Source organism: Antennarius striatus, chromosome 11 (genome assembly GCF_040054535.1).
Source record: "Antennarius striatus isolate MH-2024 chromosome 11, ASM4005453v1, whole genome shotgun sequence".
NCBI classification, from domain to species: Eukaryota; Metazoa; Chordata; class Actinopteri; order Lophiiformes; family Antennariidae; genus Antennarius; species Antennarius striatus.
This window is the reverse complement of record NC_090786.1, coordinates 2,317,960-2,342,272: the sequence shown is the minus strand read 5'-3', so window position 1 is coordinate 2,342,272 and position 24,313 is coordinate 2,317,960. Positions and strand designations below refer to the sequence as shown.

Below are 24,313 nucleotides of genomic sequence, written 5' to 3'. Positions count from 1 at the left end.
TGAGCCGAGAGAGCATTTTAGTTTCCAACATTCTGAAGGAACAATAGTGAAGTTTTGATAAATCCTGATTCCATAAACGATCAAAGTCATTTATTGTCTGTAGTTTTATAGATTTAAACTTTCACACGTTTTATTGCCTCCATGCTCGTCTCTACAATCACTGAAGGTTTCTGAACCATGAGGAAGTTTCAATTCATCGTTTAATAATCACCTCTGGACATTTCAATTCAAATCAATTCAGAAAAATATCTGCCAATTTGTGTCTTTGTGAAAATTTTCAGTCAAATATTAAAATATTTTTAAAAAATAGTCTTTTTTGTCTTCTTTCGAATGTCGAATTTATAGTATTTTATATTTAGTTATTTATCTATTGATTGATTTATAGCTTTTTATATTAATTTATGTTTATTTACTTATATTTTATTTTTTTGTATTTTTTTTGTTTGGTTCCCATTCAGAGTTTCTGACCCACAGAGTAGATGGTGAGACGCTCACTGGAGCTCATTGATGGGCCGGTCCATTATCTGGTAATCAGAAGTCAATACATTTCCTATGAATAATCAACCGCTTCTATATGTTCATCGCCTTCCAAACTTCAACGATAGATAGATAGATAGATAGATAGATAGATAGATAGATAGATAGATAGATAGATAGATAGATAGATAGATAGATAGATAGATAGATAGATAGAGTTTGATGCTTGTTCGATATCAGGCGGTTAGCAACCAGGATCTTTGGGGATGAAGACAAAGATCTATATTAACAAAACCAGCAGATGACAGATGATTAATCGGCGTGGGGGGGTCTGCTGCGGTCCCACATCCCTGGCTGACACCTCCAGCGACCAACACAAAACCAGAAACCCCCCAGAGCCTTGATGGCCTGAAGGAGCGTGGGCGAAGGGTGCAAGTAGGGCACCATTGAGCTGTGTGTGTGTGTGTGTGTGTGTGTGTGTGTGTGTGTGTGTGTGTGTGTGTGTGTGTGTGTGTTTGTGGACCCCCATCTGCCACGAGGTGGGCGGCTCGCCACACAACGACAATACACACCAACATTTTTGTTGGCGTGGGCGTTGAAAAGGCTCGGCACTGCAGCCGTCGCGCTCGCCGTCCGCCTGCAGCCCATTGGTTCCACCGACGGCTTAATCTGGATCAATCAGCCAATCAACTCATCAAACAGCTTAATGTTCTGTTTACTCTGCAGACATCTTGAAAGACCCTTTGGGGTCTAGATCAGAATCTCTTCATTCAGCCCGAATGATGACGGTTGAAGTTCTCGATGTCTGTCAAGTCTGATGTTAAAGTACCGGAACGTTAAAATAAAATGAATTATTTGAAAAAAAATGTACTTTTATTGTAGAAATACATCTAGACCACCCATCCAGACACTTTGATTAAAAATTCTTCTGCATCTTGCAGGTTCTGTTGGAGAAAAGCCGTATAACGTCCACTACTTCCCGACCAGTACCTGGCACCTTGTGGCATTACCTTCTTGGTGGACTCCAGAGCAACAGAACAACTTGGCCACTAGGGGGAGTGATAAACGTGGTCAGCATTGGCATCGCCACCAAAGGGACGCCATCGAGGCGCCTCTGACATCACCAGATATTTTGCAGGAAGAGGAAGAGGAGCTGACGTGGCCATGGCTCACAGTCAGCCAGACATCGCCCACATGTACGCGACCCCTCACCCTCATCCCACGCCCTCGTACTCATGCAGTGGCGATATGTTCCAGGATCAGACTGCAGGGGGTTACCTCACGACATCCCCCTGCGCCTTGTCCTACCATCAACCTCCGTCCTACAGCTCAATGCCAAAACCACCCGTGGACGGCGGCGCACTACTGACCATCATGCCCGACTATGGCAGCTTCTACCCACAGAGCTGTCAAAGAGACATTCCGAATTTCTCAGAGAGGAAATCCTTTCCGTACCCTCTAGATTCCTTAAAGGTGCCACCGCCCCTTACGCCTCTTAGCACCATCAGGAACTTTACCCTCGGTGCACCGTCACCAGCCACCGACGGTCCAACAACAGCACCGTTCCCCAACAACCATAACCCTCCACTCAGGCCTATTTCAAGACCCAGGAAGTATCCCAATCGTCCCAGCAAGACCCCCGTCCACCAAAGGCCATACCCCTGCCCTGCTGAAAGCTGCGACCGCAGGTTCTCCCGATCAGATGAGCTAAGTCGGCACCTTCGCATTCACACCGGCCACAAACCATTCCAGTGCCGCATCTGTATGAGGAGCTTCAGCCGGAGTGACCACCTGACCACCCACATCCGCACCCACACCGGGGAGAAACCATTCTCCTGCGATCAGTGTGGGAGGAAGTTTGCCAGGAGCGATGAGAGGAGGCGGCACATGAAGATCCATCTGCGGCAGAAGGAGAGGAGGACCTCTGCTTCGTAGTGACAGAGTCTCAAAGGGGATGGGCGGACCTCTTCAGAAGCCATAAATTTAAAGCCAGGAGAATCAGAACCAGTCGGTCACCTCATCAGTCAACGAACCACATCAACGGAACTTTAAATTATATTTACAGAAACTGAATGGACCGTTGTGTGATTCTAATACGGATTCTTGTCTACCCTTGATCAAAGAACCATCGACACCCTCTGTACCCCCGGGACCCTTAAGACTGTCTACACCCTAAGGAACCTCAGGACTCTCTGTGCCCCCAGGACCTTTAAGACTGTTTATACCCTCAGGAACCTCATGACTCTCTGTACCCCCTGGACCCTTAAGACTCTCTACACCCTCAGGAACCTCAGGACCCTGTTACATCCTCAGGACCCTCTGTACACTCTTGGTCCTCTGTATCCCCAGGACCCTTGAGATGTTCTACAACCTCAGTTGCCTCAGGACCCTCTACATTCTAAGGAACCTCTACAGTCTAGAGGGTCCTGAGTCTAGACCGTACTGGCCCCATTGAGTGTCTTGACCCCAAAGACCCTCCAGATCCTCTGTAGCCTCTGGACCCCCCCCCCATACATAACTGAACATAAATTGTTTTAATATCCAAGTTTTTAAAGCAGAGGCCAAAATAAGGCCACTCCCACAAGTCACACTATTTCAAAAACTCATTATTGATCAGTTATTAGAAACATAGATAGAAATCCTTCAGTCTTGGGACCGCAAGACAATTAAATAATTCAAAGAATTATATCATCTTGATCGATTTGGAAATATCAGCATCCATCCAGGACATTTTTAAACAAAGTAAAACCCACCAAACAATCATGTTCGCTAGAAATGCAAATGGTTGCTGATCAACCTGATCTAACAGGAAGTCATGGTGGACAATGTTGGATGATTGTGCTGCATTTACAAGCTTGTAAACTCAAGTTTATACATGGTGAGATTATATTTGTTCTATCAGATTTCAGAGAGGTGAGGGGACCTGCCTCCTCTCCGGGGAGGGCGGGGAACCAGAAGGTGCATCGACGTGAGAAAGAGTTGATGATCTGAATCTATTTTATAAGTTTTATGCAAACAAACTTTTTTTTTGAACTCTGGACTGACATTTCTGTCAAATAAAACGAGTCATGAAATCTGCTGCCGAGTCATGAATTGACATCACCTCAGATGTTTTCAGCCAACAGCCAATCAGAACAGTTATAAACTAAAGTAGATGTTAGCTGCCAGCCACCAGCTAACATTGTGTCTCAGTAAGTTCCTCCCCTTGTCTCACCGTTGGGAGAGAATTTTGGACCAAGTGCAAACAGCTTTGAGACTATGAGAGTAAACTTTTAATGTTAAAAATAATTTAGCATTCAGGAACAGACTGATCAGAACCTGATCTCGGTTCTAGAATAACGGAACATTTTATTTAACATGTTTATAAAGTGAAACCCTTCATTCTGGAACAAAACCAGCTCAAACGGCTTGAAATCAACACGGACGATAAAGCCTCACATTGTTTGAGCAACACGCTACCAAAAGTTCAAATTAAAGTTAGGCTCCTCCTCCTTTGATGTGATAAAAATCAAAATAGAAATCGGCCAATCACAGCGAGGAAAAGGACGAGATGACATCACTGCTTGAAGCGCAGGTTGACTGGACTCCTCTTCTTCTGGTTTCCAGTGTTTGGACTCTGCTGCCTCTAGTGTTCAGACAGGAGTAGTGCATTTGATTAAACCCGATTTAAACGATCAGAACCACAAATCCATCAGTTCATCCTGATAACGGGATGTGAAGAAGCCGGGAAGCAGAAGAAACTGATACCGTCATCCCATCATCATCATCATCATCACCAGATTGTAAATAATCTTTACATAATCTCTAAACTAATAAACTAAAATCCACTCTTGCGTCACCAAAGTCTTGATCTGGATCTTGTGGGTGACAGGAAGGTAGAAGGTTCTGGGTGGGGGGTTAGGGGATCTCTGTGTCCATGTGAAGTGTGAAGTGTCCATTTCCTCATGTCTTCACCTAAAAGCCTATGCCTTCCTGGATCCGGAAGTCTTGGATCTTGTGGGTGACAGGAAGGCAGAAGGTTCTGGGTGAGGGATCTCTGGGTCTGAAGTGTCCGTCTCGTCATGTCTTCACCCAAGAACCTCTGTCCAAGCAAACAAGAAGGCTGAGAACCTTTAATCCGGATCAGAGGCACACCTCCGGGCCCGGATAAGGCTCCCCTCCGCACCAGAAGTCCGGCGGCTGGGAGATCTCCATGAGCCACAGCTCCTTCTCCTCCAGCTCCGCGTCCTGCACCTCTGCCTGGATCTTGTAGTAGTGACAGTCTCTCCCGTCGTCCGGGTCGTACGGCGGGGCCAGGATGTCCAGGAAAGCCGTGGGTCCGTCCACGGCGTCGATCTGGTGCAGGTTGTCCCGGTCCGGGTAGAGCACGCAGGCGCCGCTGTCCTCCGTGTACTCCCCGGTGGAGCGGACGACGGAGCGCCGCAGCGCGGCGGCGGAGGCCTGGTGCGGGCTGCCGGCCGGCCGCTCCAGCCGGTCGAAGCAGCTGATCCGGACCTTCCCGTACAGAACCTTCAGCAGGCCGTGCATCCCCGGGTGGTCGTGGAGAGGGATGGAGGCCCCGCTTTTCAGCAGGAACACCCCCATGCTGAAGTGGTCCGTCTCGCAGATGTGCATGTATGTGACCGGGGGGGCCCCGCGGTGCAGCGGGAGCCGAGGGGAGGACACCCCGGCCGGCCGGCCGTCGCCCCTCCGCGGGGCGAGCTTCAGGTCCGCCGCGCAGATCTCCGTCACCAGGCTCCGCAGCTTGTTGTGGTTCTCCTGGAAACCCTTTCCGGGCGGCTCCCCCACCCGGGGCGGGTTCCGGTAGGTGGCCAGAGCCTGGCGGGCGATTCTCTGGATGAGGGAGGCCATGGTTCCGGTTCCGTCACCGGGCATCATCCCAGGGCGAGACGGGCAGCGGTCGGGCTCTGCTCGCTAGCTGTAGCATTTAAGCTAGCTGGAGCGCTGCTTCTTCTTCTACGCTTTTTCTTCTTCTTCGGATCTCCTTTGCGGATTTAGCGCTCGCTACCGCCACCCTGTGGATCGGAGCGTAAACGTTCTTGTTTTCCTCATTTCTGGAGACGTCTATTCCTTTTTTTTTGTTCTATTTTTCTCATTCATCCTTTCTTTTTTCTGTTTATTGGATCTTTTCTTTCTCTTTCCACTGGAGTAGAGATTGTTTCACTGCTTCCAGTTTATTTCATGGTTGAGATAAAATCCTGTTCCGTTTTTATTCGTTTGCCTCGACGAACTTCCAGCGTTCCCTTTGGTTTTCAACAGGTACAGGAGGGAACAAGGGCTTTAATAATCAGGTGTTGTCAAAACTGATTTATGCATGTTTATTTACACTATTTCAATCCTTACTTTTTAAAAAATATTTTTAATGTATTCTTTTTGTATTTATGCATGACTATATATGTTTGGGATTATTGATTTTTAATTAACAGAGAAGGGGTAGGTTTAAACAAGCTCAGGCTTCACCCTACTCCTTTTTAGACATGTGGGAATTATTGCTTTGACTATTATAATTTTTTCTACTTTCCCTAGTCTTGTTTTTCTGTTCAGTTAATTTTGTTTTACTACCACATGCAGAAAATAAAAAAGCAATTCATTCATTCAAACATGGAGATGAGTTAATTCAACTTACACTTGCGTCTCCTGGAACCAATCCTCAAAATAAACCGGGGTTTACCTGCATTAATCTGATAAACATTCGCAGCCAGAAGAAACACAAAGCGCTCCTCACGGTGTCATGTTTGTCGTTTAATCTTCACACAGCCTGACGAGTTTCAACATAAAAAAATTTCACAGTATTGAATTTTGCACAGTGTTATTATACAGACTAAACAAAATCTTCAAGTGAAGGCACGAAACTAGAGATCACGTCGGCCAATGAAATCCCTACGGACAAACATGATGAACTGAACGACTCAACATTTTTACAGAACACAACCCTGACTTCATCTCTAGGTGGTTCCTTCACAGTCCGACAGGAACGACTGTGTCCACCCCCCCCCCACATCTCAAAGCACACCTGTGCATGAATCCTCCTGATTGTCCCGCTCACCTTTAGTAGAGACGTCGCTCCGCTACAGAATACATACACAGTAGTACGAGAGAACAGCAGAGTAGAAGTACCTTTGCAATTTTTTATGCTACATATGAAGCATGCTGTCACGGTAACACAAGAGCTACATATGTAGTCGTAGTAGGGCTGCGTCATGCATCCTCCGCCTCCTTCCAAAGACCTGAACACACACACACACACACACACTCACACCTGTCAAGTTTAGTTTTGGTTCAAACTCATCAGAAAACCATTTTTACCAGGATAAAAAACAAAAAAAAGTTGGAGCAACGCAGAATATTTACGACTTTAACCCTCTGATGGACACCCTGGGGTGATACCTGTATAAATATATATGTGCACACACACATTCACACACACCCCTTCTGCTTCTTCACCATTAGAAGTTCACGTTTTTCCACGTCCGCTCTGAAAACCACGCCACCAAAAGGTCATTCCAGAAACATCTCCTACACCAGTCCATTGCTTCTCTTGGGTAAAACCATTCCGGAACCAGAGCGACTGGATCACGTGAGGAAAGGCGTTTGCTCTTTCCACATCTTGAGATCGTAAATGTTGGTATGAAACACCTAAGAAATAAAAACCGGAGAGCTAAAATCTCCTAAAAGTGTTCCGTGACCCGGTTTCATGAGCTTAAGTACCGTAAAGACGACTAGTTCCACTTTACAACACAACGGCGTCGTATACAAAATATCTATCAAGACTGTCAATAGAACCTACGACAGCAAAGACACGTTTACGTTAACACCATCTGCTGTATGTACATTCTTCTCTTTGAATGAGTGCAAAACCAGCGTGTGATCCGGACGGGAATGATTCCGTTACCCTGATTGGACAGTCTCCACCCGCTTCAGTTCAACCCGGACATGAAGAGTACATTCATTGTAGGTATGAAACTCGTGAAGAGAGAGTAGAGTAGAACTTTAATGATCCCTTCAGGAAGTTCCGTCAGGGAAATTAACTCTGGAGTTTCACGGGGTCGGAGAATGACTCAAAACCTGGCAACTTAGATCCCAACCTGGTCCGAGCTAAGAGACCACCCAACACCACCAGAACCGTGTTGATACCCCTGGAACCTTGTGGTTTCCCTCAGCACAGGAGTCCCACAAGGCTCTGTTCCGTCCCCCTTTCTTGTTCACTTTGTACATGTTGGCATTCCAACTGGCCGCTCTGGAAGCCTTCCGGAGGACTTCCTCCAGACACAGGAAGTCTGTCCAGACGGAAGCGGATCGGGATCCGGACTCTTTCTCTTCCTTATTGCACGGCATCGTTTACCTGCTTCACTTTTAGAACACGTACATCAGCGTCTACCTGTGTTTACCGGTGGTGATGTCTGTACAGAAGTAAACAAATAATCAACTAAGTGTTTATCGATCTGTGATTGATTAGAATGACGCGATCCAGTAAGAATGAAGGCTTTGAAATGACATCAAGCTTTAGTTTTGAACCTCTGACTTTTATGTCTGTCCTGTTGACGCTCGAAAGACAAATTAATAGTCGGGTGTCAGAGGAAACTAGTCTCTTCTTCAGGTGTTTTAAACTAGTCAATTCTTCTTCAGGTGTTTTAAGCTAGTCTCTTCTTCAGGTGTTTTGAACTACTCTCTTCTTCTTTAGGTGTTTTAAACTAGCCTATGCTCCTTCAGTGGTGTTCCATTAAGTGTTTCCATGAAATGAAATGAAACAAAGGGTAATAATTATGTGCGGTTGTAAAGGGTTAGTTGATGTGACGAGTCTGGTATTAACCCGGAGCAGGACGGAGGCACTAACGACTGAATGTTTGTGTCATGACTGACTTGTAACATAATGAAGGGTTGTAAGCTGGGTGGACGTGCTAATGTCTGTTCATGTTGTCTACAATCAGTGTCTGTTAGGTTAGGTAGGTATTCGGTATCTGTTAGCTAAGCAGCAGCTGATGAGGATCCAACAGAATAACGGGTCGACCAACTCGGTCACGCGTCCAAGGATGAGAAGAAAACACTGGATGATAACTGATCGATATTGATGATCAATCCAGAGATGCATGGAAATCAAAGAGGTAAGACGAAAGGACATAAAAGTCACGTCACCAACTCGTCTTCCACGTTCAGACATCAAAATCCAGTCAAAAATCAAAAGAAGGTTCGCCTGAAAAGGGGCGGAGCTACCAGATTACAACAAATAAAACGTATTAAGCTGCGTTCAGGACGGAATCACGTCTTTACGTCGATCGCAACGTCAACGCAAGCGAGCGATAAATGGCGTCAAACTTATTGCACTGCGACCTTGAACCCTGTTGAGTTTCTGTTCGGGAATCGGATCCAAACGGCCATCGTCTTTAATTACCTCCACCAGGGCGGGGCTTTTCTGAGGTCGCCTAATCTCAAGGGCCGGACTGAAGACTAACGGGGATCCTTCCTTCATTTTATTCACTCTTGAACTTTCTTTACAAGTTTTATTTTTCGCTGTATAGGTTGATTTATTGCTGCCCCGCTGAAGCACTTCCAAACTTATCAATACAGATGATTATTATTAATACCGACCCGGATTTAGACTTGAGATTGCCACGCCTCAGCAGAGATCGGTGTTGGGTTTTAAAATGTTCTAAATCTGTTGACATGCAAACATCAACACTTTGAGCTGAAGAAATTTGATCATGAAGGAATCAAACTGACTGGACCAAACGTGAGAACGAATCTCGCTTCGTTTCCACGTGAGGGGTGGGGGAGGGGGGCACCGTGATGCGTCCCGGTGGGACCCCCCGGACCCGTCCCGGTGCTTCCTGCGATTCTACGCCTCGTAGCCGGTGGAGCGGCGGCGCTGCTGGTTCCAGATGTCGTCTCTGTGCTCCGGGCGGCAGAACAGCCTGGAGGACTGGGCCAGCCGCTCCCGGTGCTCCCGCTCCCAGTCCCGCTCCCCGCCCAGCTTGGAAAAGGCGGGACATCCGCCGCCTTGGTGGGAGGAGTGGGTTCTGTTGTCATGGAGACCGGAGGAGGAGGAGAGCTGGCCTCCCGCTGACCTGGAGACGTGACATCGGTTGTTAACAGTCACGTGTTTGTTGCGACGTCGACCACGCCTGTGGTCAGGTCAGTAAGCTCCGCCTCCACCAGCCCCTCCCCCCAGGAGGAACTCACCTGCTTTTAGTGATCCTGTGAGGTCTGTGATCAGCTGGCGGCTGATGCTGACAAGGATGCAGAAAAGGTCAAAGGTCAGGTTACGTTTGCCAAATTAGCACAAATAAAAAAAGTCGATGTTAAAAAAAAAAGCTTTAAAAAAATAAAAGGAAATTGCGACTATAAATACCTCCATCTGACCTCTAACTGACCTCCATCTGACCTCTAACTGACCTCCATCTGACCTCTAACTGACCTCCATCTGACCTCTAACTGACCTCCATCTGCCGTGATAATCCTACCCCTCAACCAACCAACCAATCAGCTGTAAGCCTCCTCCTCCCTACCTGGTAGTGGTTGCACTGCTGCGGGCTGCCGTTCTCCTGGTAGTACTCCACCAGCCTCTCGGCGAGGGCGATGCGTCTCAGCAGGTTCTCGATGAAGTTCTGGATCCGGACTTTCCCGCTCGTCTCCTGCCGGGCCGCCGCCTCCAGAAACTTCTGGATGGTGATCACCTCCCTGGAGGAGAAGACTTCCGTGAAAACACTCAAACTGAGGTCTCCGTATCTCAGCGGGGTTCAGGGTCCAACGTGGCGGACTTCATCGGCGCCAGAAGTTCACGCTCACCTCTCCCGGCGTTCCAGCTCGTTCTCGGAGGCGTTGAGCTGCTCCCTCAAGGCGGCGATCACCATGACGGCGATGTCCACCTGCCGGCTCAGCGAGCGCTCCCTCTCAGCCACTTCCTGTCTCTCTTGCGCCAGGTGCTGCGAGTGAGCGCGCTCGCACAGGAGCTCTGTGTCGGTCTGGGCTAGCTCGGTGCTAACTCTAGCTAGCCGGCGCTGCATGGTGCCGTCGGCCGCCCGCAGGATGCTGGCGAGTCGCCGGCGGACGGCGGCGGACGCCGTCTCCAAGCCCGAATACGGGTTCTGCTCCACTCCTGACGTACGCGGAGAAAATGTTTAGTCGGGTTATGTTTAGCTGGAGAAAACTCTGCTCTGATAACAAATTAACACGAACGCACCGACCACGTCCAGATCCGGATCCGTTTCCGGATCCAAGGAACGACCAATAGGAGCCGGAGGAGGAAACAGGATGTGACGGTGGTTGAACTGCAGGGCTGGATCTGACTTCCTCTTGACGTCCTCCTCATTCGTAAACCCATCACACTCTTCACTTCCTCCTTCCTCCTCCTCTACCCTGTCATCTTCTTCCGTCCTCTCTTCCTCTTCCTCCTCCTCTTCCTCTGCAGCCTGCGTCCCGACCCCGACACTCTGGGTCCTCCTCCTCACGGAGCCGTGGGACGGCAGGAAGTAGCTGCTGTCCCTGCTGTCGCTGAGCGAGCGCATGTGAGGCCACCTCCCAGCGCCAGGCTGCCCCCTGCGGGTGGGGAGGCTCATGTCGTGCCAGGGGAACGACGCCGTCAGCTGGCCGGGCGGTTTGCCCGTGATGCTAAAACCGCCGGAGGCCACATCCAAGGAGCGGTAGGAGTGTCGATACTCCAGGTGGGACTGGAGCGAGGACAGACTGTGGAAGTGCTCCTGCTCACCGCATTGGGGGCAGCGAAGGGGGAGGCCGCAGGAGGCGGCCGCGGAGGCGGCGCCACAGGCCTGGACGTGCCTCTCTGACAGCAAAGAACCGGAACCTCTGGAACACAACTTCTGTTGCATCATCCTACACCATCAACAAAGAAGGAGGTTTGATTCTTTGCTGGAGACTTTCAAAATAAAATATCAAAAATATCTTTCAATGCATCAGATCTTTTCCATTACTTCAGCCCTACCCATAGATATAAAGTTTATTATATATATTTTTTAATCATTATAAATGTTTATATGGAATTTGCCATTAGAACCCTGTTTTTCTTCCAATGGGGAAAAAAACACAAAATATGGAATATTTTCAAAAGTTAGTGCACAGTTTAATACTTCTGATAACGATATTACAACTGTTGGAAGAAGAATGGAAACCACATGTTTTGCAGACATGTAAACACAGACAGCCTGTGGGTTGTGGGGTGATTGTGGGGTCAGTGTCTTGCTGCAGACAATGAAGATCATATTTCATTATAACATGTCAGCATTATTGTATATAGTAATATATATATTATATATGCTTATACTGTAGTATATGAAAAATATGTGGTTATAATGGGAGTCAATTGGACCATTTGAGGTATATTGTGTGTTCACAGTGAAAATCTGCACTTCCAATGAGAGGCATTAAGGAATCTAGAAAATATAGTAATGGAAAAAATTCTTATATTTAACCTTTTAACTGATGATTTATTGTGAGAGAAATACTTAAAAGAAACAACAATGTCACTTTTGGGTCCTAACAGTTCCCAAGGGTTCATTTCTTCCACACTTAAACGCGCAGCCGCTCAACTCCTGCCAGCCCGTTAGCCGACCTGCTAGCGACTGGCTAACGTTAGCTGGCAGCTAGCAGGACACAAACAAAACGCGTCCTCGAACCGCGACCGGAAACACGCGCCTCTCTTACCGCGTGACGTTCGACCGGGGTTTAGATCATCCGGTGTTCGTTGATCACTGACGGCGTCACGTCGCAGTTGGACACGGAGAGCAGCTGCATGATGTCATTCCTTCGTTCACATGACGGACACAGCGGAACTAGCTAGCCAGCGGTAGCAATACCACATCCGGTTTGCCCTTTCGACGTAAAAGAGGCGCAACTTCCGGTGTGGATTTTCAAAATAATAGCATCTGGAGGTCAGATGATGCCTGAATGTGTATTTTTGGATTAGCTGTTTCTGCATGAAGACATTTCCTATAAATAATCGGTGGGACTCCTGAAATAAAGATCAATAAATTAATTGATGAATAATTAAATCCAAAGTCAAACTTTATGGAGGTTAAATTAAGCGTTCATCTTCCTTCGGTGTTTTCAGCAGCCTGTAAGAAACAACAAGTAAGAACTCTGTCAAAACTCAAAACTCTGTCGTGATGTGATGTATTTTATTTATTACTAATTTATTGATCATAATTGTGCACAGTGAGGGAACGACAGTGATTCTACATCTTCATAAGGAGTGGTCGTGAATGTTGACATCGGTTCTTCACTATTTGACGCAGCTTAAAAAAGAGAATTCAAGAAGTGAAAGTGAAACTTTCTAATAAGGCACAAAAACCACAACATGATTCATGTTGGGGTTCTTTCCCAACTGCATGTGGGTTCAAATCCATGGATGTTCAAGGAAGGCTTTGGAAATGCTCACTCGATTCCTGACAGACTGATGAAGTGTTCGTTTAATGTTCTGTGATGAATAACTGTTGGATAAAATATCTCATAATATCTTCTTCCTCTTCCTCCTTTAATATAAAACATTTTTCCCTGAGCTTTGGCTGACAGGCCCACACACAGACTCTTACGCCGTCCTACTGGCAGTACTGTTGGTAGTTGAGTTTGGCGCCCAGCCTGGTTCCTGCCAGGTGTTTGTTGAACGCGTCGTCCATCTCCTGACTTTGTTCTGGGGTGAAGTGGGACCTCCAGTCTCCAACCGTTCCTGCTCAAACACAAAAAATTAACTTCAACATTAAAACATCATGACTTTAAATCAGCAGCACTGAAATTCCCATTCAGCTTCTTCGCATCTCCAAAAACATGCAGCGTAAGTGAAGTGTTCACTGCATTAGTGGTTGTTTGTCGTTCATGTGGCCCCTTGATGCACTGGCGATGCATCGGGGGTGTACCCTGCTTTTCAGCCGTAGCCGTAACTCCTGTTTTGTTAGTTACAACCTTCTTAAAGACACCGTACGCAACTTCTCTGAAATTTCAACCAGTTTGGGGTTTGGTTTTTCACAGATTGCTCAAGAATCATGTTTTTAACAAGTTTCCAAGGTGACGTTAAAATAACCCTTTTCGAAAGCTCGCAGTTTCAGATCCTCAGAAGGTCGTTGACGCGTCAGCAAACGGAAGCATTTCCTGTAAACGGATCGGAGAGGAAATCACAAAGTGTTGGGAGGAGCTGCTCCTTTATGACGATGAAGTTTGGGCGACAAACAGACAGAAAGACGAGAGAGAGTGAAACGGGTGACAAAAAAAGAGAAGGAGTAGAAGAAAAAACAGAGAGAAATGAAGAAGCATCGGTCAGAGAGAAAGAAAAGAGAGTGATGGAGACGACGACTGAAGTCTAACCTACCTTTTCTAAAGAAGACGTTCCCCATCGTGGCGTGGGTCTTGGCCGAGTTCTTCTTCATGGCATCAAAGGAGGTCCCCTCAGCGACCCTTTGGACTTGATCCTCCGTCAGCGTCAGACCAAAGAAGGTGCTGATGTCACGGATCCCTTGGCTCGGGTCCTGTGAGACAGGAAGCAGAAGGACGATGTGATTCTGAAAGCCGCTCCTCTGCATCAGCACAAACAACACGTGTGATCGACCTGTTTGAGTTCTTCATAGGTGATGATCTTTACGTTGGGGTCATCCATCTTCTTCTCCCAGGCCAGAGCGTAGTCAAAGTACGACCCCCAGGAAACTGAACACATCAACAAGCAGCAAATCACATTCATTTATGGTGACGCCAAAGAAATGTTCAAATGTCGTCAAAGAAATGACGTGGAAGAAACGACTGAGATCACAATAACATCAACTGCTTTGGTGTCTCGTTGTTGCCTTGGTTTAACAATTCAAGTTTACAAATCCAGTGTGGCTCCAAACACCAAATCAATCCATTGCAAACAAAAAGCAGCGTCCCTCAGAACCTGTCAGCCACGTGGTACCGCTGGTGATTAGTTGTCCGGAAATGGTGGACAAACCCTTTTCCAGCTGGGAACAGGTTAGCTAGTTCAGGTGTCAGACAACCTCGACTCGCGAGAGTTACAATTGTGCGTCTTGAGAATGGTGTGAAGGGTACAGTAATCCCTCACGCATACACGCATCAAAACGCGCGACTTCACCACATCGCGGACTTTTACCAGGTAGTCACGTGATACCGTACGCGCATTCTATTTGCTGACGGCATCCGGATGTTCCGTGAGTCTCAGACTTCCGTGAGACACAAAAGTGCTTTAAACAGTCTATCAGAGTGTGGGAAAAGGTAATACAGGTAGAAGGTGGTTTAATATCAGTATGGGGAGGATTCATAAACGTTTAAATTGATGTCAATAATAAGATAAATTGTTTGTCATTATATCGCAGAATTCATTATTCCCGAATAACCGTGAGTAACAAGGGTGCACAGCAGGAGCAGGAAAAAATAAAGCATTTAATTCAAGACTCTCAAGGTCAAAAAACATAGAATAAACCATAAACAAACAGGAAGTGAAACAGTCGAGGTGAACAACTGCTCTTTAATACGACCGTCACTCAGACTCACAGGTAGACCGCCTCGGATCTAGGATTGGCTGTCAGGAAGGAGGTCACTGTTTAACGTTTTATGATCCGTTCACTTTTAAAATGCTTGTTTTTATGTGTCACAGAATAATATCCAGCGAGTTTGTCAAGGAGCTAACGACCAATCAGCTGTCAGTTGTTTGTGTTCATTGACGTGATCTCATTGGCTGACTGTTGTTACGTTTGGTGTCAAACCAGGATCTTCTTGTTTAGCGTCAACCTCTCCACAGACTGACCTCTGGACAGGCCCATAATCTCCAGGGAGCGGCGGTGACTCACGCCACACGGGTTGAATGACCGAGGAAATAAAGACAGCCTGAAATTCTTGCTGCTCGATCCTCTGCTTTCAACAGTTGTTAAGCTTCTGCTCCACACAAACCTGACAATGCTTGACTTGACATTTAGCATAAAACATCTCTAGTTTGAGTGGTGGATGAAGAATGAATCGGAATCTCCAAATAGTCTCTCAGTTGAGACTTGAGCGAAACATTTCAACTTGAGTCTTCTGCTGAAACAGCAAAGAATCTGAACAAACGGAAGGCAAGCAGGTCGCATTTAATCCCTTAATTTGTCATTGATGTGTTTTAACATGAGTTCAACTGTAGAGCCAGTTGAGTCTGATCTTCTTCCACACTGGTCCAGAGCCATCAGCTGGTCTCATTACTTTGTTTTATTACCTGGTCTCATCTCTGACACCAAAGACTTCCTGACGCCAAAGACTTCCTGACACCAAAGACTTCCTGACGCCAAAGACTTCCTGACACCAAACCAGAGACTTTTTGACACCAAAGACTTCCTGATGCCAAAGACTTTCTGACGCCTAAGACTTCCTGACATCAGAGACTTTCTGACTCCGAGATTGTCATACACCAAAGACTGCATACAGCAAACATTTCATGACACCAAAGAATTCACACCAAATACTTACTGACACAAAATGCTTCCTTCTCCAAAGACATCCCGACACCAAAGATTTCCGAACACTGAAGACTTCCTCACATCAAAAACCTCCCAACAAGAAAGATTTCATGAACCCAAAATCTTCATAATACCAAAAACTTTTTGATACCAAAGGAGAACATGGGTTAAAGACAGGAAGTGTAAAAACACAAGGAGAGCAAGAACAAAACATGAGAAGAAAACATCCCAGACACACTGAATTTCTCACCATTTCCACTCATGAATTGGGAGAAGAAAGTGTCCCAGGACTTTGCGGAGGGAAGGACTGGGTTGTTGTTGTAGAAATGATAGTAAGAGACCAACGTATCTTTGGGGTTCCTGAAGATCACCAACATCTGTTCAAGCAGCAAAATTGAAAAAAGAGGATCAGAGAAGAAGAAACGAGTCAGGTGTTGTCTGGATCTGAGTCATACTACAGACATTCTAGAATTACTTTAGTTTTCTTTGTGTAGAAGGAGACGGGGATGTTGTCGGGGTGCATATGAGTCCCCACCAACCTCGGAGAAGGAGCCTCATCAAATTTCTGAGGGGTGAGTAAACAATATGCTTACAAACAGAATTAATGATCAACCATTCTGAGCTTATCATATCATTCTATCATTGACTGATGATCAACTTCTACAAACATTTGAAAACTTTTAAAAGCTTTAAGTAGAAGTAAAGTGTAGAAGTCAGGTTGGCACCAGTGGTGAGTTTACCTTGATGTCTACTGGACTAAGAAACTCCATCAATGGTAAGATCTCAGACACAACTTTAGTGCCTGCAGCTTCAGCAATGATAGTCTTCATCACCCCCACCATCCAGTTGAAGCCTGCACACACACCCATCATGTTTCACACAATAACGTGATCCTATCGTGAAAAACCTGTGAAATGGGTCTATAATATATACTGTATATATAATGGTCCTGTCTAATCGTCTGTAAACGTTAGCTCGTGCTATTGTTAGCGAAATGGGGGTGTAACAGGCAAGGTGGGCGTTGACTGCGGGTGCTCATTAGCATTTGAAGGTGCAGGCACCCGTTCTCAGTCAAGCTCATTTTCACAACTTTTAGATGCTGAAATTAAAAAGAATATAATAATATAACTTTAAGTCAGGCAATGTTCTACCAGTAATAACACTCCTGATACGAAACTCTGAACCTGATTTGTTGAATAATCAGTAACTTTTTGATTTAAATATTTCACGCAAAGTTTCAATCCCTGCCAAAACCATTTAATACGAGCTTCTGGAACTTAATTTAAATATATTGTAACACTTCCTGCAGATAAGTGATTTTAAACAGATTAGTCACTCACCACATTTGGGATAAGCTGTCAGCATGATGTCATCCGGTCTGGCCTTGGTGTCTCCCAGAGCTTTCAGATGAAGCTCGGGACACAGGAGTTTGGGGTAGAGGACCCCGTTGTATCTGTGCAGCTTCTCCTCATCACTGAGTTCAGCTGCCCTCTTCATCATGGCTGCCATTTGCTCGTGGAGGGGCTGCGAATTCATCCTGATTCCGTTCGATGCTCATCAACTGCTGCCCTGCAAAGTGACACACAGAGGAGGCGTCCAGCGGTAAAAGAGGTTGTGGTAAAAGTAGGAGGTGCCCGGTGCCACCTACTGCCAGAGGGGGGGGGGGGTCAAAGCTTCCAGGCTCTTCATTTACTCAACTGCGCCGCCTAGTGGACAATAAGTGCGTGACGCTCTGACGTCACGTGGATGACTTGTCTTTTGAGGGACTGTTATTCATTTTATTTATTTCATTTATTATTTTCTTTCTCAAACAATTAATGTGAGACAAAATAATTTATTTATAAAAATTGAGAAAGATGTGCTAGAATTAGGACACAACCCCCCCCCCCTCTCCAGTTTACTTCAGTAGCGTTGATTTGTCCCAAGTGAGGAAGAAGAAATACATTTATTTTAGTTTCCATTTTATTTAAATGACATTCATGTTAATCACGTCACAAATGAACGATAAACTCTGAATATTTTCAGCGTTGGTTTCATTTCCTCCACCATTAAACTCGCAGCACCATTAAACCTGTTAGCCGACCTAGCGTTAGCTAGCAGCTAGCAAAGACACACAAACGCTTCCGGGAAACACAACCGGAAACACAACCGGAAACACGCGCCTCTCTTACCGCCTGAGGATTTGACGGGTTTATATCAGCCGGGGTCCGTTAATCACTGACGGTGCCCACGTCGTAGCTGTATGACGTCACCGCTTCATTCGCGACAGACACAAGCGGGAACGAGCTAACCAGCGGACGCAATACCACATCCGGGTTTCACCTTTCAACGGAAGGGCGCAACTTCCTGTTTGGATTTTCACAATAAAAGGTCCCAACGTCACAACAAGCTGCAACAAGCAAGTAGTTTCATCCGGTGTTAAAAACTAATCTTCGTCAAGTGTTTTTAACTAGGAGGTCAGATGATCACTGAATGGTTATTTCTTAATATGAATCGATTAAACTAATGACATAATTCCGTGATGAATAATTGAATCCAGAGTCAAACTTAATTTTTTTTTTTCCTAAGGATAACTTTGTCATTTTTAAATCAAACAAAGAAAATTGGACCGCTGTACTCCAGTGCAGATGCAGTCAAAGAAAAGAACAGGTGTGAGACAAATAAAAAAGAAATTGATTTTTAAAAAATAGATAAAATAGACAGCAACACAAAGGAAACCACTCTGAGGTCTGAGGACTTTGTGATGTTAAAGTTTGATGTGATCAAACTTTACCGAGGTTAAGTTAAGCGTTCATCTTCCTTCAGTGTTTTCTGCAGCCTGTAAGAAACAACAAGTAAGAATAGGAACCAAGATGGAACCGGACAACAAAACGCTGTCCTGATGTGTTGCCTTTGATTTATTACTAATTTATTGATCGTGATTGTGCACAAAGAGGAACGACAGTGATTGTACATCATCATAATCAATGAGTTTCACATCCAGTACTGACTTCTGTGAGCAGCTCCCATGTCAGTAGATTAGATAGATAGATAGATAGATAGATAGATAGATAGATAGATAGATAGATAGATAGATAGATAGATAGATAGATAGATAGATAGATAGATAGATAGATAGATAGATAGATAGATAGATAGATAGATAGATAGATACTTTAATAATGCTGATATCAGTTTCCACTGTTTGTCGCAGCTTTACAGAAAGAATCTAAGAAGTCAAGTGAAACTTTCTACTAAGGCACAAAAACCACAACATGATTCATGTTGGGGTTCTTTCCCACCTGCAGGTGGGTTCAAATCCATGGATGTTCAAGGAAGGCTTTGGAAATGCTCACTCGATTCCTGACAGACTGATGAAGTGTTCGTTTAATGTTCTGTGATGAATAACTGTTGGATAAAATATCTCATCACGTTTTCTTCCTCTTCCTTCATTTTTCCCTGAGCTTTGGCTGACAGGCCCACACACAGACTCTGACGCCGTCCTACTGGCAGTACTGTTGGTAGTTGAGTTTGGCGCCCAGCCTGGTTCCTGCCAGGTGTTTGTTGAACGCGTCGTCCATCTCCTGACTTTGTTCTGGGGTGAAGTGGTTCTTCCAGTCTCCAACCATTCCTGCTCAAACACAAAAAATTAGGCAACTGTACCTTTGTACTTTGGCCTGTCTTAAGAAATCCCCTTGCCACCACAAAGAATCAAGAGTTTATAGAGCTTTAAAGCAGAACAGAGCTTCAGTATTCGCCTAAACACCTAAAGAAGAAGAAGACTAGTTTAAAAGAAGAAGTGTGCAGATGATCTCTGATTTGTCACTTACATCCTTCTTGAATTCACATCTTCTGTTAAATTTCTGCCAGTTCGGGGCTAGTTTACTAGTTTTCATGGTGATGTCAAGAGAAAGTGACAAAGACAGTGACAACTGATTGAAGTCTCTGACGTACCTTTCCTAAAGAAGACGCTCCCCATCGTGGCGTGGGTCTTGGCCGAGTTCTTCTTCATGGCGTCGAAGGAGGTTCCCTCAGCGACCTGTTGGACTTGATCCTCTGTCAGCGTGAGACCAAAGAAGGTGCTGATGTCACGGATCCCTTGGCTCGGGTCCTGCGAGACAGGAAGCATAAGGACGATGTAAACAAAAAGAAGTCCGAATTGGATCTGAAAGCCGCTCCTCTTTGTCAGGACAAGCGACACGTGTGATCGACCTGTTTGAGTTCTTCATAGGTGATGATCTTTACGTTGGGGTCATCCATCTTCTTCTCCCAGGCCAGAATGTAGTCAAAGTACAACCCATAGGCAACTAAACACATCAACAAGCAGCAAATCACATTCATTTATGGTGACGCCGACCCCAAAGAAATGTTCAAATATCATCAAATTAACTTTTTATATGTCACAAAATCAACAGCGACCCCTCCACACACTGACCTCTGTACAGGCCAATAATCTCTAGGGAGCGGCGGTGACTCACGTCACATGGGTTGAACGACCAAGTAAATAAAAGCAGCCTGAAATTCTTGCTGCTTGATCCTCTGCTTTCAACGGTTGCTAAACTTGTTCCACTTGACTTGACATTTAGAATAGAACATCTCTAGTTTACTGAAGTATGTCTGAGTGGCGAATGAAGAATAAATTGGAATCTCAAAACAGTCATTCTGTTGTGACATGAGGGAAATATTTATGAGGTGAAAGTCTAAACTTGAGTAATCTGCTGAACCAGCAGAGAATCTCAACAAACGGAAGGCAAGCAGGTCACATGTAATCCCTGTAGAGCCAGTTGACTATGATCTTCTTCCACATTGATCCATACCCATCAGCTAGACTCATTACCTGGTGTCATTACCTAGTCTTATCTCTGACACCAAGGACTGTCTGACATCAAAGATTTCCCAATGCCAAAAACTTTCTAAAGCCAAAAATTGTCGAACAGTAAAGGCTTCCTGACACCAGAGATGGCCCTAAAGCAAAAATTTCATTATACCAAAGTTGTCACGACAACAAACACTTCCTGACACCACAGATGTCCTAATATCAACGACTTCCTGACACCATAGATTCCCTAACATCAAAGATTTCCTCACACCAAAGACTTTCTGACTCCAAGAGTATCATACACCAAAAATCTCATGACACCAAATACTTAATGACAGAAAATGCTCTCTTCACTTCAGACTTCCTGATAACAAAAATTTTCCTACAACAAAGATTTCATGAACCCAAAATCTTCATAATACCAAAAACTTTTTGACACCAAAGGAGAAAATGGATTAAAGGCAGGAAGTGTAAAAACACAAGAACAAGCAAGAACAAAACATAAGAAAACAACCCAGACACACTGAAATTCTCACCATTTCCACTCATGAATTGGGAGAAGAAAGTGTCCCAGGACTTCGCGGAGGGAAGGACTGGGTTGTTGTTGTAGAAATGATAGTAAGAGACCAACGTATCTTTTGGGTTCCTGAGGATCACCAACATCTGTTCAAGCAGCAAAATAGAGAAAAGAGGACCAGAGAAGAAGAAACGAGTCAGGTGTTGTCTGGATCTGAGTCATACTACAGACATTCTAAACTTACTTTAGTTTTCTTTGTGTAGAAGGAGACTGGGATGTTGTCGGGGTGCATATGAGTCCCCACAAATCTTGGAGAAGGAGCCTCATCAAATATCTTGGGGGGGGTGAGTCAACAATATGCTTACAAAAAAGAATTAATGATCAATCATCCTGAGCTTGTCAATATTGATTTCTGATTCACTTCAGCAAACATCTAAAATAAACTATTAAAAGCTTTAACTAGGAGTAAACTGTAGAAGTCACGTTGAGATTCCAAACTCATAAAACTGTCGGAGAATCATCAGAGCTCCAGTTGTGGAACATCCAATAAATCTGTTCAAAGATTAGTCAGGGTTGATTTGGGTAGGTTTGAAACCAGTAGCTGTCTCTGCTGCCCTGTGTTGCCACCAATGGTGAGTTTACCTTGAAGTCTTCTCGACTAAGAAACTCGATCAACGGCAAGATTTCAGTCACAACTTTGTTGCCCGTGGCTTCAGCAATGATAGTCTTCAACACCCCCAACATCCAGGTAAAGCCTGCACACACACCCATCATGTTTTACACGTCAGCGGGGTCATATTGTGAAAAAAAATTCCATTTGTTCTCTACATTTATAATGGTTCTGTCTACCCCCACCAGGATCTGGCAAACGAAAGGGTCCATTATCGACTATAAGCCCCCAAACTCCTGAAACAGCGCTCAAACACGGGGATCAGAATCAGTCAGTTTTGTGGCATAATAACAGCCTTGTGTCTAGTTAGAGGTGTGATAGCTGTGTGAAATTAATTAAATACACTATAAAAACGGGGGCGGCATGGTGGCGCAGCAGAGCTATCGCCACCCAGCAAGGCGATTCCGGGTTCAGGTCCTGCTCTGTGCAGAGTTTGCATGTTCTCCCTGTGTCTGTGTGGGTTCTCTCCAGGTTCTCTGGCTTCCTCCCACCTCCAAAAACAGGTGTCAGGTTAATTTGCAGGTCCCAAATTGCCAGTAGGAGTGAGTGAGTGTCTGTAAGTTTGTGTGTCTATGTGTAGTTCCGATGTGCACTGGCGTCGCGTACGGAGTTTCCCCACCTCACGCCCTAAGACAAGCTGGGATAGGCTCCAGCTCTCCGTGACCCGCTCAAGCAGATGAGGTGGATTGAGAAAATGAATGAATGAGTAATAATGTTAGACCTTTAAAGTCAAGCAATGTTCTATCAGCAACAACACTACCGATATAAAACCCTGCGAACATGAATAAGTTGGATAACCGTTAACTTTTTGATTAAATTTGTCTCCCAAACTTTCATGCACTGCTAGCTTCGTGAACTTTATTTGAGTACAGTTTAATACCCGCTGCAGATACGTGATTGTAAACATGTCGTCTGTGGTAAGTTCAAAGTTCAGGTGGGGGTGTGTCCTACTTAATGTTCACCTGGTTATTCGAGTTTTTACTTCCATTCCCTCCGTGATTTGTCAGTTAGCAGATTGCCATCAGATTGTTTGCTGTGTCACTACAACTACAATAGCAGCAAGAGCTGTTTTCAGAGAAAGACTACAGATTGGTGAACTTTATTAAAAATGTGAACAAACAGATTAGTCACTCACCACATTTGGGATAAGCTACCAGCATGATGTCATCCGGTCTGGCCTTGGTGTCTCCCAGAACCTTCAGATGAGACTCAGGACACATCATTTCAGGGTAGAGGACACCGTTGTATCTGTACAGCTTGTCCTCGTCACTGAGTTCAGCTGCCTTGTTATGCCTGGCCGCTATCTGATCGCGGAGGGACTGGGAAGTCGTCATGATTCTGTTCAATGCCCGTCAACTCCTGCCCTGCAAGTGACACACAAAGGAGGCGTCCAGCGGTAAAAGAGGTTGTAGTAAAACTAGGAGGTTACCCTGTGGCACCTCCTACTTTTACCACACACACTTCCCCTCTCACACAAAAGCAGAAAAGACTCTGAACCACCAGACCAGCCAAGGTGACTGTTGTCTTTTCATTCTTGTGATTGTAGTTATGGTTACAGTTGCTTTGGGCTGAGGTTGATTAGGGTTGCGGTTGATTAGTTTGGAATTGATTAGGTTAGGAATAGGTTTAGGGTCAGAGTAAGGGGTTGATTGGGCTTGGGGTTGATGGGAGTTAGGGTTGTTTTAAGGTTTGGGTTCATTATAGTTCGGGTCAGGGTTGATTAAGGTACAGTTAATTAGAGTTAGGTTTGGGTTTACAGTCACGGTTTGGGTTGATTAAAGTTAGAGTTGATTGGAGTTAGGGTCAGGGTTATGGTCAGGGTTTGGGTTGATTAGAGTTGGGGTTGATTAGAGTTAGGTTTAGGGTTACTGTTAGGGTTAGGATTGATTAGGGTAGGGTTGATTAGGGTTAGGTTTAAGCCTACAGTTAGGGTTTGGGTTGACTAATGTCACAGGTCAGAGTTGTGGGTGCAATTCTCCTGTATGTTCACATATATCAGCAATCAGTCTATGTTAAACAGCATTGTTTCTCTTCAGAAACAACAAGGGCAGTGGAAGCTCAGTCCGTGGGGGTCTTGGGGACCAGAGGGTGGCAGAACATTACAAGCACAAAGAAAAGAAAGGACTGCCTGGGAGTCCTGAATAGGTACCTGTAATCTGCTGAGGTGTCCCTGAGCAAGACACAAAACACCAAAAAATCCTGCTCCCAGGGCACCGGCCATCATTCATCACGCCACCATCTTTGTGTTATAGATGTGTTGGGGGCAACATTTCCATAGTTTTGGACAGATAGCAGAAAACTTGGCCAGAGAAATCTGGTTTTTCTCGCCGTCATCCCATCATGGACCTCCTCAGTTCCTCCAACCTTACATGAGGACATTAACGATTCACTTCCCCGCACCTTATACCTCATTCTACTCCACGTAAAACATG

At 45.3% G+C, this 24,313-nt stretch overlaps 5 protein-coding genes across 5 annotated transcripts; 1 reads left to right on the top strand and 4 right to left on the bottom strand.

Annotated features, from left to right (window-relative positions):
* Positions 1–517: 517 nt before the first annotated feature.
* On the top strand, positions 518–2,412 carry LOC137604020 (E3 SUMO-protein ligase EGR2-like). The gene is made up of 2 exons (XM_068327933.1): positions 518–527; positions 1,419–2,412. Exon 2 carries the CDS (start codon positions 1,642–1,644, stop codon positions 2,410–2,412), a length of 771 nt encoding a protein of 256 aa, XP_068184034.1. The 5' UTR covers positions 518–527; positions 1,419–1,641.
* Positions 2,413–3,811: 1,399 nt separating this feature from the next.
* On the bottom strand, positions 3,812–6,082 carry adob (2-aminoethanethiol (cysteamine) dioxygenase b). Its single transcript, XM_068327045.1, has one exon. It carries the CDS (start codon positions 5,353–5,355, stop codon positions 4,600–4,602), a length of 756 nt encoding a protein of 251 aa, XP_068183146.1. The 5' UTR covers positions 5,356–6,082; the 3' UTR covers positions 3,812–4,599.
* A 122-nt stretch (positions 6,083–6,204) lies between these two features.
* Positions 6,205–12,444, bottom strand: znf365 (zinc finger protein 365). The gene is made up of 6 exons (XM_068327042.1): positions 12,133–12,444; positions 10,655–11,304; positions 10,261–10,570; positions 9,981–10,152; positions 9,655–9,701; positions 6,205–9,539 (listed from the first exon to the last, which is right to left on the bottom strand). The coding sequence occupies exons 2-6, from the start codon at positions 11,301–11,303 to the stop codon at positions 9,311–9,313; spliced, it is 1,407 nt and encodes a 468-aa protein (XP_068183143.1). The 5' UTR covers position 11,304; positions 12,133–12,444; the 3' UTR covers positions 6,205–9,310.
* A 142-nt stretch (positions 12,445–12,586) lies between these two features.
* Positions 12,587–18,299, bottom strand: LOC137603506 (sulfotransferase 6B1-like). The gene is made up of 8 exons (XM_068327044.1): positions 18,068–18,299; positions 17,237–17,465; positions 16,637–16,749; positions 16,372–16,461; positions 16,147–16,273; positions 14,027–14,121; positions 13,790–13,946; positions 12,587–13,153 (listed from the first exon to the last, which is right to left on the bottom strand). The coding sequence occupies exons 2-8, from the start codon at positions 17,430–17,432 to the stop codon at positions 13,026–13,028; spliced, it is 906 nt and encodes a 301-aa protein (XP_068183145.1). The 5' UTR covers positions 17,433–17,465; positions 18,068–18,299; the 3' UTR covers positions 12,587–13,025.
* A 452-nt stretch (positions 18,300–18,751) lies between these two features.
* On the bottom strand, positions 18,752–24,162 carry LOC137603505 (sulfotransferase 6B1-like). Its single transcript, XM_068327043.1, has 8 exons — positions 24,031–24,162; positions 23,017–23,245; positions 21,854–21,966; positions 21,456–21,545; positions 21,231–21,357; positions 20,088–20,182; positions 19,830–19,986; positions 18,752–19,506 (listed from the first exon to the last, which is right to left on the bottom strand). Exons 2-8 carry the CDS (start codon positions 23,213–23,215, stop codon positions 19,379–19,381), a joined length of 909 nt encoding a protein of 302 aa, XP_068183144.1. The 5' UTR covers positions 23,216–23,245; positions 24,031–24,162; the 3' UTR covers positions 18,752–19,378.
* Between the last annotated feature and the right edge of the window lie 151 nt (positions 24,163–24,313).